Below are 14186 nucleotides of genomic sequence, written 5' to 3' on the forward strand. Positions count from 1 at the left end.
GGTGGGAACAGACATAGCATGCTATATGGAGATCAAATTCTAAAAGTCTTCCTCTGCACTGTTTTACCCACCCACAGTTGGGTTTCTTCTTTGTCATGGGTGCCTCAACTCCAATAGCCAGTGCCAGAAGCTGTGGAAGCTGTGTCTGCAGGGTTCCCTGTACATCACCCTCATACGGGAGGATGTGCTACAAGTGCACAAGGTCACCGAGGATCTGTTTAGCGGTTTGAAAGGGTGAGATATGAGATCCCAACTAATCTTCTTTAGGGATTTTTAGCCCCTCCTGACATCCTTTTCATTGCGGTGGCTTCTCTTGTTGCAGAGCATGGGCTCTAGGCATGCAGGCTTCAGTAGTTGTGGCTTGCGGGCTCTAGAGCGCAGGCTCAGTAGTTGTGGCGCTTGGGCTTAGGTGCTCCGTGGCATGTGGGATCTTCCTGGACCAGGTCTCGAATCCGTGTCCCCTGTGTTGGCAGGCAGATTCTTAACCACTGTGCCACCAGGGAGGTCCCCATTGAGTGATTTTTAAACAGGGAAGTGACACAATCATATTTGCATTTTAGAAAAAGTCACTCTGGCTGCAGGGAAGAAAAGAAGTTAGGTGGAAAAAAACTAGAAGCAGGGGTTAATTAAGTAAATTAGGAGGAACTGAGGATCAAGTCAAGGTTTCTGGATTGGATACTTGGTATTCCTTAAGATAAAGAACATATGATAAAAGCTGGTTTGTGGGGGAAAGGTCGTGAATTCAGTTTTAAGCAGTTTGAATTTGAAGTATTTGTAGCACATTGAAGTTAGATGTGGACCTTTTACCTTGTGATTGTGGAACTTAGGAGCGAGATCTGGATTCAGATAAAGGTTGGCAAAATGGTAATCAAAGCCATGGGAGTAGGTGAGATTACTCACAGAGAATGTGTGGAGTGGGAAGAGACTGGGATAGAACCTCTGAGAACGTTGAAATTTAAGGGCCAGCAGAGGCAGAGAAATCAGTGAGAGGTGCTGAGAAGAAGAATAACAGAGGCAAGGGAAGAAGACATGCTAAGAAGAAAGGACCAGTTATCTATAAATATGTTAGACGATGTTGAGAGGTCAAATAAAATGAGGACAGGAAAATGTTTGTTGAATTTGGCTGTAAAGATGGTCTTAGTCCCCTTCTTGTGGATAACTTCAGTTGAGTGCTGAGGTCAAAACCTGGATTGCAGTGGGTTTAGAACCAAATGGGAGATAAGGAATTTAGTAAGTAACTCTTTCATGAAGTTTGACCTTGAAGGGAAGAATAGAGACAGAGCTATAATAAGAAGGAGGTGTGGGATTAAGGAAGGGATCAAATACCTTTATTATCTTTGTAGTTGCAAAACTAACACCAGAAATGTGAAAAATACAAAGAGGAAGTTGACTACAGTCTCACTTCCCAGAATAGTTTGGTGCATGTCCTCCAGATGCTTGTGTATATATATAAACATGTAAAGGTGTGCATATATTTTCAACCTTATATAAGCAATTGATAAAAAGCAATGGATCCATATTCTACATTATATTCTTTTTTTTTTTTTTTTTTTTTTGGCTGTGTTGGGCCCTCGTTGCTGCGCGCGGGCTTTCTCTAGTTGCGGCGAGTGGGGGCTACTCCTTGTTGCGGTGCGCGTGCTTCTTATTGCGGTGGCTTCTCTTGTTGCAGAGCACGGGCTCTAGGCGCGGGCTCAGTAGTTGTGGCACACGGGCTTAGTTGCTCCACGGCATGTGGGATCTTCCCGGACCAGGGCTCGAACCCATGTCCCCTGCATTGGTAGGCGGATTCCTAACCACTGTGCCACCAGGGAAGCCCCTCTACATTATATTCTGAAGTTGTTTTTTTTTTTTTACTTACTGTATTTTGGATATCTTTGCATATCAGTCTATAGAGACTTATTCTTTTTAACAGTCAAACAGTATTTCATTATGTGGTTGTAACATAATTTATTTACCGAATCCACTATTGATGGACATTTGAAGTGTTCCCTCTCTCCCTCCTTTTTTTTTTTTTTTTTTTTAAAAAAAACCTTTACAAACAATGTTGAAATGAATGTCCTTAGACATATATCTTTGTGAGCATTTCTATAGGGTAAATTCTTACAAGTAGAATTGCTGGGGTAAAGGATATGCATATTTCAAATTTTAATAGCTCTTCCCAAATTGTCCTCCAAACAGATGTATTATCTACCATCTATGAGAATACTTATTCCTCATACTCTCAGCAACTGAGTATTATTAAAAATTCATTGCCAGATTTAAGAGAGAGTAAATCTAAGATTAATAATTACAAGTTACAGGAGGTAAATAGATACAGATATACAGAAAAACTTTCTAATGATTACCACTTCTGGGGAATGGAAGGGATGTTTGAAGCGTGTGTTGGTTCCCCATCACTAAGAACAACACTAACATGTAAGATTTATAGTTTAGGGAGTTCTTTGACATAAATGATCTAATTTGATCTTCATGTTACTTATACTCAGGTATATGTTTAATATATTCTTTTTTTTTTTTTTGGCTGCACCACGCGGCATGCGGGATCTTAGTTCCCTGACCAGGGATCAAACCCGCGCCCCCCTGCAGTGGAAGTGCCGAGTCCTAACCACTGGACCGCCAGGGAAGTCCCAATATCTTCTTTTATAAATGAGAAAATAGAGGCTCAGTCTCAGTGTCACTCAGTTAATAAGAGATGGAATTAGGAAATCATTCCAGATTTTTTGACTCTTAATCCTCTCACTTTCCATCATACCATGTAGAGGATGAAATAATTACCCACCAGGAATGCTGTGGAGTTGAATCCTGATTTGATTAAGATACTTTCCAACTATAAATTTCTTTGATTCTGTGCTAAGCTCAATAAGGGGTGGTTTGGAGAAGAGAAACGAAAGGTTATAAATTCGACTAATGTGGTGGCAACAGATGCAGGACAAGAGAAGACAGATATAAGGGACATAGAGAGCACAGAGCCTAAAGTAGTGTGGGACTTTTGAGCATGGGTCACTAGTTGAAAAAAAGAAATATGGTCAGGAGAGTCAAATGTTACAGATAAACAAAGAACAATGAAAAGGCCATCTAATTTGGTGATTAAGAAGTTGACGGTGACCTTAGAGAGAGCAGTTTGTTTAGTGTCTAAGGTCATATGGGCTTCAAGGGTCAGTGAAAGGTGAGGTGAAAAAAAGTAAAGGTGTCTCTCTGGAGGAGTTTGGTGATGTGGGAGAATGAGCAAAGTTCAGTAGCTTGTCAGGGTCAAGCGAGGCTCCTTTTAGAATAAGGGAGGCTTATTGGGAGAAGAGAATAAACCAGTGGAGAGAGAGAGAGAGATTGAAGTGACAAAAGGGTAACTGATAAGGTTAAATTCTAAGAGAAGATGGGTGGGAATGGGACCCAGGGGAGAGCTGGAGTAACTACTTTTACTTGAGAGCAGGGCCTGTGTCATATTTATGCACTGCTTCTTTGTATTTCCCTCAAACCTGGAAGAGTACTTCAGCTTGAAGGTGTCAAGGCAGGAGCACAGGACAAGAAATCTAGTCCCAGCTTTGCCATTAACACCCTATGTGACCCTGCAAAGTAAAGGAGCTGTTACAGTGGAGGATTACTGGACTGAATGTCAATATTATGACATAGTATGAGTGTGTTTCATGTTTTGTAATTGCAATCATTGTTGCTTTTGTTGTGGTCATCCATGTACAATGCTTGGTGTCAGTCTATTTATCTCTTGTAAAAATAAAAAAAAAAATTAAAACAAAAACAAAAACAAAACTCTATGTGACCTTGGGCAAGTCAGTTTTCTTCCGCAGGTATTATTTTCTTTATCTGCAAAATAATGATGAGAACTAGATAATCTCTAAGCTCTATGAGTCTCTTGTTAATAGGTCAGGGTAGAAAGTAAGGTTTGGAAAGATCCTGATGGTGAGGGCTGCCCATGCTCCCTGCAGGCTGTAGTTTGGAATCTCTGAGGACTGGGAAGGTGGGACGAGGCCTTTAGCTGGTGGCATGGTCAACCCTTCTGTGCGTATGTCAATCCTCAGGTATGGCAAGCGAGTGGCGGACGTAAAGGAAAGCAAGGAACATGCAATTGCAAACAGGTAAAGACGGGGAATGAGCTCTTCCAGAGGGGATGGAATAGGAATCTCTCCTGAGATTGTTCTGTCCTCTCCTTGTTCTCACCCAAGTTTCTGTACAGCCTTATTGTCTCAACCCAAGAACTTGCTGCTGCCCCACAGATTCTTGTGTTTCCTTACCGGGTCTAACTGTGGCATTGAACCTTCCTCCTAGCTGACACCCCTTCCTAAATGCAGCTGTCTTCTGCACTGCCTTTGGAAGATTTTTAAGGGTGGGAGAGGCAATATTCTCTAGTTTCCACTTTCTTTCCTCAGTGGCCAGTTTCACTCTCAAAGGCGTCAATTTCTGCGGATGGCTGTGAAGGAGCTGGAGACTGTGTTAACCGATGAACCAGGACTACTGGGTCCCAAGGCAAGAGAAAGAAACGTTGGGAGGGGGACGATGTTCAATGATAAAAGACTCCTATGTGGGGGATGACTTGGCATTCATGAGTTTTTGCATTTCTGAGTTTTTTGTTCTGTTTGTGTATGTATATGCTGATTTCCTTGAATCTTCTTAGAGTACCCTAAAACTTCTTGTATCTCTTTTTTGGGCACTATCATAGTATATCATATATTATAGCTATTTGTGTACTTGTCTTATCCTCTATTTGACTGTGAACTAATTGAAGACAGATAGTTTTTTGTGAGTCTCTGTGTTTAATATTGGATACCACTGTTGGTATGGTTACACAGTTGTATCCATATGCATATTTTCATGATAGTTTTCTCTGTGCTTTGAAATCCATTTTTAAAGTTGAAAATTCTCATAATCCCTGTCCCCTCCTTAGGCCCTTTTTGCTTTCATGGCCCTGTCCTTCATTCGTGATGAGGTCACTTGGCTGGTTCGCCACGCAGAAAATGTCACCAAGACGAAGACCCCTGAGGACTATGCTGACTCGTTAGTACTTGGCATGGTTAAGAATCTTGACCTTAGATGGACTGGGAAAAGGGACGGAGGGACGTCAAATGACCTCAGGAGGTCTCAGTTTCTGCCCTGTTGTCGCTGTCTTTGTTTCGGGTCACGTTTTCAGTCTCATACGGCTCTCTGTTCTCATCCTCAACTTTGTAGGAGCATTGCAGAACTGCTTTTCTTGTTGGAGGAGATTAGGGCTCTGGTCCGAAGACACATCAAGGTGATAGAGCAATACCACCTTCAGTACCTGGCCAGATTTGATGCTCTTGTGCTCAGTGACATCATTCAAGTATGTTTAATTGATGATACTTTGGAAATTTTGGGGTGATCCCTGGTCATTTTCCCCTGGGGGCCACCCTGGCTGAATCTCATGCTCTGTAGATTGTGTGTCAAAAAGCCTGATTTTCCCCTCTACGTTTGTTAAAATTAAAAAAAGGACTAATAATCTTAGCAATTTTTTTCCCCAAGTGAGGCTGCATAGAAATAGGAGGGAAGAGTAAAGGGCAGTTGGGTGTTAGCATGGCAGGGAACTCAGGGAGTTTCCTCCATGTCTTGTTTGGCTCTTTCTCTTTGTCTGTGGCACTTGGCAGCTCTTTCTACCTTCATATACTGACTGAGCCTTGTGGTCCTTGTTTCTCTCCTGGTGGAACTTATACCTCCTTGACGGTAACTCCACCTTCTCTTTTAGAACCTGTCTGTGTGTCCTGAGGAGGAGTCCATCATAATGTCCTCATTCGTCAATACTCTCTCCTCTCTGAATCTCAAACAAGGTAACTGGAGGGAATTGGAAGAGGAAGAGTGAGGGCAAACATCTTTTTGTCTAGAAATATTGATCTCTTGAGCCAGGGAATAGCCAAGATGACTTTGAAGAGGACCTATTATACCATTCCATGCAGTTGGATAGAGGTGCTGTTTTATTATTTCCTTTTAAACTTCTATTTTTCTTGCAGTTGATAATGGAGAAAAATTTGAATTTTCTGGATTGAGGCTGGACTGGTTCCGTCTACAGGTAGGTCTGTTTCTGTTAATGGTCCCCCATTCTCAAGGTTTTTTCTCCCTCACAATCCCTTCTCTTTCTAACTCCTAAGCTCTGCTGTATGGAATGATTCAACACTGAAAACTGCTGATTGGACAGGACAAATACCAGCCAAACTGTAGTCCCAAGCCTGGGAGTCTTTTTCATTTATCTTGTTTTTCTCCACCCTTTTCTGAACTCCAACCATAGGCGTATACCAGTGTGGCTAAGGCTCCCCTGCACCTGCATGAGAACCCTGACTTAGCCAAGGTGATGAACCTCATTGTCTTTCACTCTCAAATGCTGGACTCAGTAGAGAATATGCTGGTGGAAACTTCTGATTTATCTACTTTCTGGTATGTCCTGACTCAGAGCTCTTTATCAATTGACCCGATCTCTTGCCTGGCCTCTGTGGAGGACTCTAATTCCCCCAGATACACGGGAAAGGCTTGTTTTCTTTGAGATCTCTTTAAAGGCGGATGCTCAAACTCCACAGCTTCTTCTTTCCAGCTTTTATCAAGTGGTAGGAATTTGAAGTTGATTCCCTTTTGTGTTGGCTTTCTTTAGGAAAGCCAGTTGGACTTTACACAGCCTTCTCTTCTCTGGGATAATTCATTGATTGTCTTTTCCTCACGGTTATATGTGGAACCTCCTTCTTCTTTTTATTCTTGGGACATTGTGATTTAAAAGAGACATGGAAAACTTGGAAGTTTAGTGGAGAGGACTGAAAATAATTGGGAGGGCTGGGGAACAGGGTCTTTAGAGAATGCAAATGAGTTTGTCTTCCTTGGGTATCATTCGGCCTTTACTAAGTGACCACTTGTTCATAACTCTTCCCTTTGAGGGATCAAACACACAACACAATATGTTGGCTCTGCTCTCTGCTTTCAACATGAGTGGGGAGGTATAATACCCACATGTGAAAAGGACATCTACATAATAATGGCAAATGTGCATAATGTTGCAAGAATACAGGGTTGAGGAAAGATCAGTCTCATGAAATTAATCAGAGAAAGTTTTCTGGAGCCTGAGTGTCAAATTTTGAGAGGGATGTGAATTAGTAATACTGAGGGACTTCTAAATCAGGGCCCAAATCATGCAGAGGTTCTGAGGGAGGAATAGCAAATTTTGTACAAGAAAAGGGAAGGAGGTATTATTGGGTTGGCCAAAAGGTTCCTTCGGTTTTTAATGTAAAAATGAAAGACACATTATTCATTTTCACCAAGAACTTTATTGAACAACGTATTAACACTTTTGTTCCACTACCTTCTGCCATTCTTCAGGCAGCTTCATAATTCCATCTTCCCAAAACTTTTTATCTTTTTGAGCCAAGAACTGTTCTAGGTGCCTTTTACAGTCTTCCAGGGAATTGAAATTCTCTCCATGAAGAGAATTTTGTAAAGACCGAAATAAATGGAAATCTGAAGGTGCAATACGGCGGATGGATCAGAACTTCCCAGCCAAGCTGTAACAGTTTTTGCCTGGTCATCGAAGAAACATGTGGTCTTGCGTTATCCTGATGGAAGATTATGTGTTTTCTGTTGACTAATTCCGGACGCTTTTCGTTGAGTGCTGCTTTCAGTTGATCTAATTGGGAGCAGTACTTGTTGGAATTAATCATTTGGTTTTCCGGAAGGAGCTCATAATAGAGGACCCTCTTCCAGTCCCACCATATGCACAACATCACCTTCTTTCGATGAAGCCCGGCCTTTGGTGTGGTTGGTGGTGGTTCGTTTCGCTTGCCCCACGATCTCTTCCGTTCCACATTATTGTACAGTATCCACTTTTCATCGCTCTTCACAATTTGTTTTAAAAATGGAACTTTTTTTATGTTTAAGTAGAGAATCACATGTGGAAATATGGTCAAGGAGGTTTGTTTTTTGCTTAAGTTATGTGGAACCCAAACATCAAAGCGATTAATGTAACCAAGCTGGTGCAAATGATTTTCAGCACTTGATTTGGATATCTTGAGTATGTCAGCTACCTCCCGCGTGGTATAACATTGATTGTTCTCAATTAATGTCTCAATTTGATCGCTATCAACTTCAACTGGTCTACCTGACCATGGAGCATGGTCCAGCGAGAAATCTCCTGCACGAAACTTCGTAAATCACTTTTGACAACTTTGATCAGTCACAGCACCTTCTCCATACACTGCACAAATCTTTTTCTGTGTTTCAGTTGCGTTTTTACCTTTCTTGAAATAATAAAGCATAATATGCCAGAAATGTTGCTTTTTTTCTCTCATCTTCAATACTAAAATGGCTACACACAAATTCACCAATTTTGATAAGTTTTTTTTTTAAAGGCATGCTGATAATGACAGCTGTCACAATACAATCTAACAAAAGTTGTTTCAAATGAAGTTAAAGACAACTAAGTGCTACTAGAGCCATCTTACAGAAAAAAACCAGACGAACTTTTTGGCCAACCCGATACTAACCTGTCCTGGGATCCAGTAAAAAAGTCTGAAAGGGTTGAGTTTCTTGGGTTCCCGTCTACCTTAAGGGTAGGGAAATTAAGGAGGGAGGGGTGAATATCAATAAATATTTGTTGAAAGAATGAATATTCTCTCTATCTCAAAGGGACCAGCTCCTAAACCTTGGTTGTAAGTGTCCTTCCCCCTTTTCCTCAGCTTTCATCTTCGTACCTTTGAGAAGATGTTTGCTATGACCCTGGAGGAACCTGCCATGTTGCGTTATGCCATTGCTTTTCCCCTGATTTGTGCTCACTTTGTCCACTGCACTCATGAGATGTGCCCAGAGGAGGTGAGTACCCTGAACTCCAAACCCTGTCATCTCTTTAATCACATCTCATTCTTATTCCCCCAAAACGCAATTCCAAGGGTTGATTTTGGTCCCAGGAAGGGTACAAACATAGGTATCTGATGCAAGTCCCTAAATGTCTCAGCTTTATGTAGAATGTGTACTCTCTCTGGGTCTCATTTTCTTCTTCTGTAGGAGTGGGTGGCTCAGGCTGGGGCTCAGAACAGTATTATGAGGAAGAAGTGGTTGTCCTGGTGATGACAGTTTCTTCCTTGGGTCCTCTTTCCCAAAGTACCCCCACCTGAAGAACCATGGTCTTCATCACTGCAACTCCTTCCTGGAAGAGTTGGCCAAGCAGACCAGCAACTGTGTCCTGGAGGTCTGTGCTGAACAGCGAAACCTGAGTGAGCAGGTAGGCTCAGCCCTCTCTCTGTTTCAGTCTGCCCTCTGCAGTCCCTTGGCGCCTTCCGCTCTATCTACCTTTATCTTCTTCTCAAACACCAAGTTCTCTAACCCTTTCAGGTAGGGCTAGGGCTTTTGTGTACATGAGTTTATGGCAGGCTTCTTTTTTTAGTGTAGTCCCATCGTCAGTCTTTACTCCCTTGGGGCTCAATAGAGGTGTCTAAAAATACTCTAATCTGAACAGCTGCACTGCAACAAAATCTGTGCTTTCATTTGAAGTGTTCCAAGAGATGAGTTAACTTTCTAATTTACTTCCCCTCCTCTCTCTGCCCTGTGTACACATACTTAGAACAGTGGCCCCAGATCACCTGTCTTGTCTCACCTTTCTGTCCATCTGCACCCTAATCTGTAGCTATCTGAACATTTTCAGGCACCTCCTCTGTGTTTATCCTCAGGGCTGCTTTTGTGTCTTTTTTTTTTTTGAGGAGTCAACCTTCCTGATTTTATTAGTATTTTGAATTATGTTAATGGATTTTAATATTGAATCACTAATTCAACATACTTCACCATCATAGTGTTATTCTTCACTTTGCTTCTGGATTCTGTTTGCTGATTTTCAGCTGGAAATTTCTGCTTTGCTTTTGTGTCCTTGTCTGTTGTTTTCCCCTCCCCTCCGTTGACTGACTCATAGCACCCGGTCATGATTAGCTCAACCTAAGTTTATAGGAAATTTGAAAATGAAGAACTTGTTCCGCTGTTGCCCTGGATTCTTTCAGGTTTCCTAGACTACCCACCCTTCCTGGGTTTGAGTCAGGCTTTGTAGCAACTTTGGTAGGAGGGGAGTCAGGTTGTGTGCATGTGCATGTGTACGTGTGTGTGTGTGTACATATGCACAGTTATATTATTACTTAACCTTCCCATTTTCTCATATGTAAAATGGGGATAAAAATAGTTTCTTTTTATTTTTTTAAATTTTTGGCTGTGTTGGGTCTTCGTTGCTGCGTGTGGGCTTTCTCTAGTTGTGGTGAGCGGGGGCTACTCTTCATTGCGGTTTGTGGGCTTCTCATTGTGGTGGCTTCTCTTGTTGCAGAGCACGGGCCCTAGAGTGCGCGGGCTTCAGTAGTTGTGGTGCACGGGCTCAGTAGTTGTGGCATGCAGGCTCAGTAGTTGTGGCACACAGGCTTAGTTGCTTCGCGGCATGTGGGATCCTCCTGGACCAGGGATCGAACCTGTGTCCTCTGCATTGGCAGGCGGATTCTTAACCACTGTGCCACCAGGGAAGTCCAAAAATAGTTTCTTAAAAGAAGTATCATAAAGGTGAAATGAAATAGCGTATGTTAAATATTTGGTATGCAATTCTCAATAGATGTTAGCTGCTATATTATTTGGTATTTATTGGGCACTAAGCCCTGTGCTGGGTTTTTGGGATGGGGTCCCAGAAGGAAAGGTACACAATTCCTGCCCTTGGGGAACGTCCCAATTTAAGGGAGAAAAGTGTACAAATACATGTTTGAAAGAAATTTAAATAATCAATGCAAGGAAGATATGTAAACAAGTACAATTATGGGTATATTCATCGCTCAACTTGAATACCTACTACATGCAAAGGACACGGTTAAAGATATTTGCTCAGTGCTGTATCAGGGTTGACTAAAACATTATGTATTATTTTCACACACACCAAAACTTTTGTAAATGAGTATTGGCACCTCCAAAGTTATCATTTTGAATAAATAGTGATGTTGCCATTACTAATGGAGTTGCGTTTTTTGGAACTACTTTCAGAATCTACCACAGACAGCTTTGCATAGTTTCAAGGTTGACGCACCTTTGCCCATCAAGGTAGACTTGATTTTTTGGAAGCAGTAGAAGCTTGGATTTTTTTAAAAAAAGTGTGACTATTAAGTAAGAAAACCAGTTTTCTCATGGATGCTATCGTGCTCTAAGAGTAATTCCAAATGAAGAGATGCATGGAAGGAAAGAGAGAGAAAGGCAGAACGAGAAAAGAACAGACAATAAGGGAGGGACCTATTTATAACTGTTAGATGGATTACTCGGCAGTTTTAGGAATGAATCTCACTTCTCCATTCACTTGTGTTTGTTTCTAAAGCTTCTACCTAAGCACTGTGCCACTACCATAAGCAAGGCCAAAAACAAGAAAACCATGAAGCAGAGGCAGACTCCGAGAAAAGGAGAGCCTGAGAGGGACAAACCAGGAGCTGAGAGTCACCGGAAGAACCGCAGCATTGTCACCAAGTGAGGACCTAGGCCTTAGGGGGCCAGCAGGGCACTACCTCAAAGAAGGGAGAACAGGAAAGAGGGAAGGTGATACAGCAAAAGAGTGCGGAAGTGGTGGTGGGGAATGACAGATATGGAAAAGCGCTTAAATATGAATCTTCTACTTTGCCTTTGAAGTCACCATCAATGGGTACTCTTCTAGGCTGAGTTTTTCCAGAAGATGAAAGGGGTCTGAGGGTCATGGGCCTGACAGATCCTCCCCAGATACTAGCAGGCAGTGTCAGACCTGTAATGGAGGCTCATTTTACTTTCTCAATTTTACCCAGCATGGACAAGCTACACCTAAACTTGACAGAATTGGCACTGACAATGAATCATGTACACAGCTTCTGTGTATTTGAACACACCATCTTCCCTTCTGAGTATCTCAGCAGCCATCTGGAGGCCAGACTCAACAGGTATCACTCTTTTGTTGTCTTCTGTTTGCTTAGTATGGTAGTTCTCAAAGTTGGGTTCCATTAGATCCATCTTGGTGGTCATTCTGATGCAGTCAATCTGGCATAGCTCCCAAGCATCTCTATTAAAAATAAATAAATGAAAAGAACCCAGACTTCCCTGGTGGTGCAGTGGTTAAGAATCTGCCTGCCAATGCAGGGCACACGGGTTTGATCCCTGGTCTAAGAAGATCCCACATGCTGCGGAGCAAATAAGCCCGTGTGCCACAACTACTTAGCCTGTGCTCTAGAGCCTGCGAGCCACAACTACTGAGCCCGCGTGCACAGCTACTGAAGACTGCACGCCTAGAGACCGTGCTCCGCAACAAGAGAAGCCACCACAATGAGAAACCCGTGCACTGCAACAAAGAGTAGCCCCTGCTCGCCGCAACTAGAGAAAGCCCACGCGCAGTAACGAAGACCCAACGCAGCCAAAAATAAATAAATAAATAAACAAACAAACAAATAAATAAAAGAACCCCAAACCTCTATAGGTTTCTTTTTTTTTTTTAAGATTTATTTTATTATTTATTTATTTATTTAATTTATTTTTGGCTGCGTCGGGTCTTAGTTGCAGCATGCTGGATCTTCGCTGAGGCGTGTGGGATCTTTCGTTGCAGCGCGTGAGCTTCTCTCTAGTTGTGGCGTGCGGGTTCTCTCTCTCTAGTTGTGGCATGCAGGCTCCAGGGCATGTGGACTCTGTAGATGTGGTGTACGGGTTCCAGAGCGCGTGGGCTCTGTAGTTTGTGGCACACGGGCTCTCTAGTTGAGGCGCTCAAGCTCAGTAGTTGTGGTGCGTGGGCTTAGTTGCCCCACGACATGTGGGATCTTAGTTCCCTGACCAGGGATCGAACCCATGTCCCCTGAATTGTAAGGCGGATTCTTTACCACTGGACCACCAGGGAAGTCCCTCTATAGGTGGTTTTGATGAACAACCAGAACTGGTCATCACTGATTTAGTAGGGTGAGTGGGGCCTTTGCAGTCAGCAGATCTGTGTTGATGCTGTTAGCTAAGACATCAGAGCAGGTTATCTAACTTGTTTGAGCCTTAATTTCCTACCCTATAGAGTAAGGATAATGATATTTACCTTATAATGAGAATTACCTGTAATTGAGAATTGGTAGAGAATTAAAGATAATAATGAGTGACATATATAGGCCTCAACAAAATAAATTCCCTTCCCTCCACTTTGCCTCTCATTCTGTTGCTCCCTGAAGCTGCAGGAACAGTCCTTATATTGAAATTGGGCACTATAGTAGGCAAATTGGGGGAGTGAGGGGAAAAAGTTTTTATGAATAATCTCCTGTTTCATTTTGCAATACGTAGTATATTTATTCATTCACTTAACAAGTATTTATTGAACATCTATTGTGTGTCATCAGTGTTCTCGAAGCTGTTAATACAGCAGTATACAAAAGAAATAAAGATTCCTGGCCACATAAAGCTTACCCTAAAGACAAGCAAAATAAGAATGTAGGATATATAGTAGATTAGAAAATAAGTGCTAAGCAGAAAGTTAAAGCAGGAAAAGGAGATGGGAAGTGTGTAGCGGTGGTGGTGGTGAAATTTTACATAGGGTGGCCAGGGAAGGCCTGCTTGAGAAAGTGACATTTGAGTGAACTCCTGAAGGAATTGAGGAAGCCAAGTGGGTGACTATCTGGGGAAAGGACATTCTGGGCGGAGGAAACAGCAAGTGCGAAGGCTCTGAGGTGGGAACATGCCTGGTATGTTCAGGGAACAAGGAGGAGACCAGTGTGAGCCCGGGGGAGACTGGTAGGACGTGAGGTCAGAGAGGCTGGAGGAGTGGCAGACTGACTGTTCAGGTGGCTCTATGCCATTGTAGGGATTTTGGCTTTGTTTCTGAGTGAGACAGGGAACCTAGGCAGGGTTTGAGCAGAGCAGGAACATGTTTTCACTCAACATTTCAGTAGGTTCACTCTGTCTGCACTAGGGGGGCCAAGGACAGGAGTAGGGAGAACAGTTAGGAGTCTGTGCCTTGACTGTCGGAGATGCAGGCTAATTTTTCAATTAGTTTTTTGCTTGGGTGACAGTAAAATTAGTTTGTTTTCATTCCGTACACTTTAGCTATATGGAAGGAAGTGTCTCAGGTGCATATAAAATGTCAAGAAGATGACAATTTGATAATCATCCATGCGTAAACCTTCAGAAGCTGGCAATGGTTTCTAGACCCTGGAGCAGCATGTCACTGGCATCATTATTCCTAAAGCCTGGAAGTTGGCCTAAAGGTTTGG

General features: G+C 42.5%; 1 protein-coding gene across 1 annotated transcript in view; it reads left to right on the forward strand.

Annotated features, from left to right (window-relative positions):
• Positions 1-14186, forward strand: part of NCKAP1L (NCK associated protein 1 like) — a 41700-nt gene that overhangs the window by 9524 nt on the left and 17990 nt on the right. The window contains exons 9-20 of the mRNA XM_068560720.1: positions 78-234; positions 4032-4088; positions 4380-4476; positions 4895-5004; positions 5176-5308; positions 5708-5789; positions 5970-6028; positions 6245-6390; positions 8670-8802; positions 9092-9211; positions 11312-11457; positions 11766-11897. Of these exons, the coding sequence (XP_068416821.1) occupies positions 78-234; positions 4032-4088; positions 4380-4476; positions 4895-5004; positions 5176-5308; positions 5708-5789; positions 5970-6028; positions 6245-6390; positions 8670-8802; positions 9092-9211; positions 11312-11457; positions 11766-11897 (1372 nt within the window). The remainder of the gene's footprint in view (positions 1-77; positions 235-4031; positions 4089-4379; positions 4477-4894; positions 5005-5175; positions 5309-5707; positions 5790-5969; positions 6029-6244; positions 6391-8669; positions 8803-9091; positions 9212-11311; positions 11458-11765; positions 11898-14186) is intronic.

Source organism: Eschrichtius robustus, chromosome 13, assembly GCF_028021215.1.
Source record: "Eschrichtius robustus isolate mEscRob2 chromosome 13, mEscRob2.pri, whole genome shotgun sequence".
NCBI classification, from domain to species: domain Eukaryota; kingdom Metazoa; phylum Chordata; class Mammalia; order Artiodactyla; family Eschrichtiidae; genus Eschrichtius; species Eschrichtius robustus.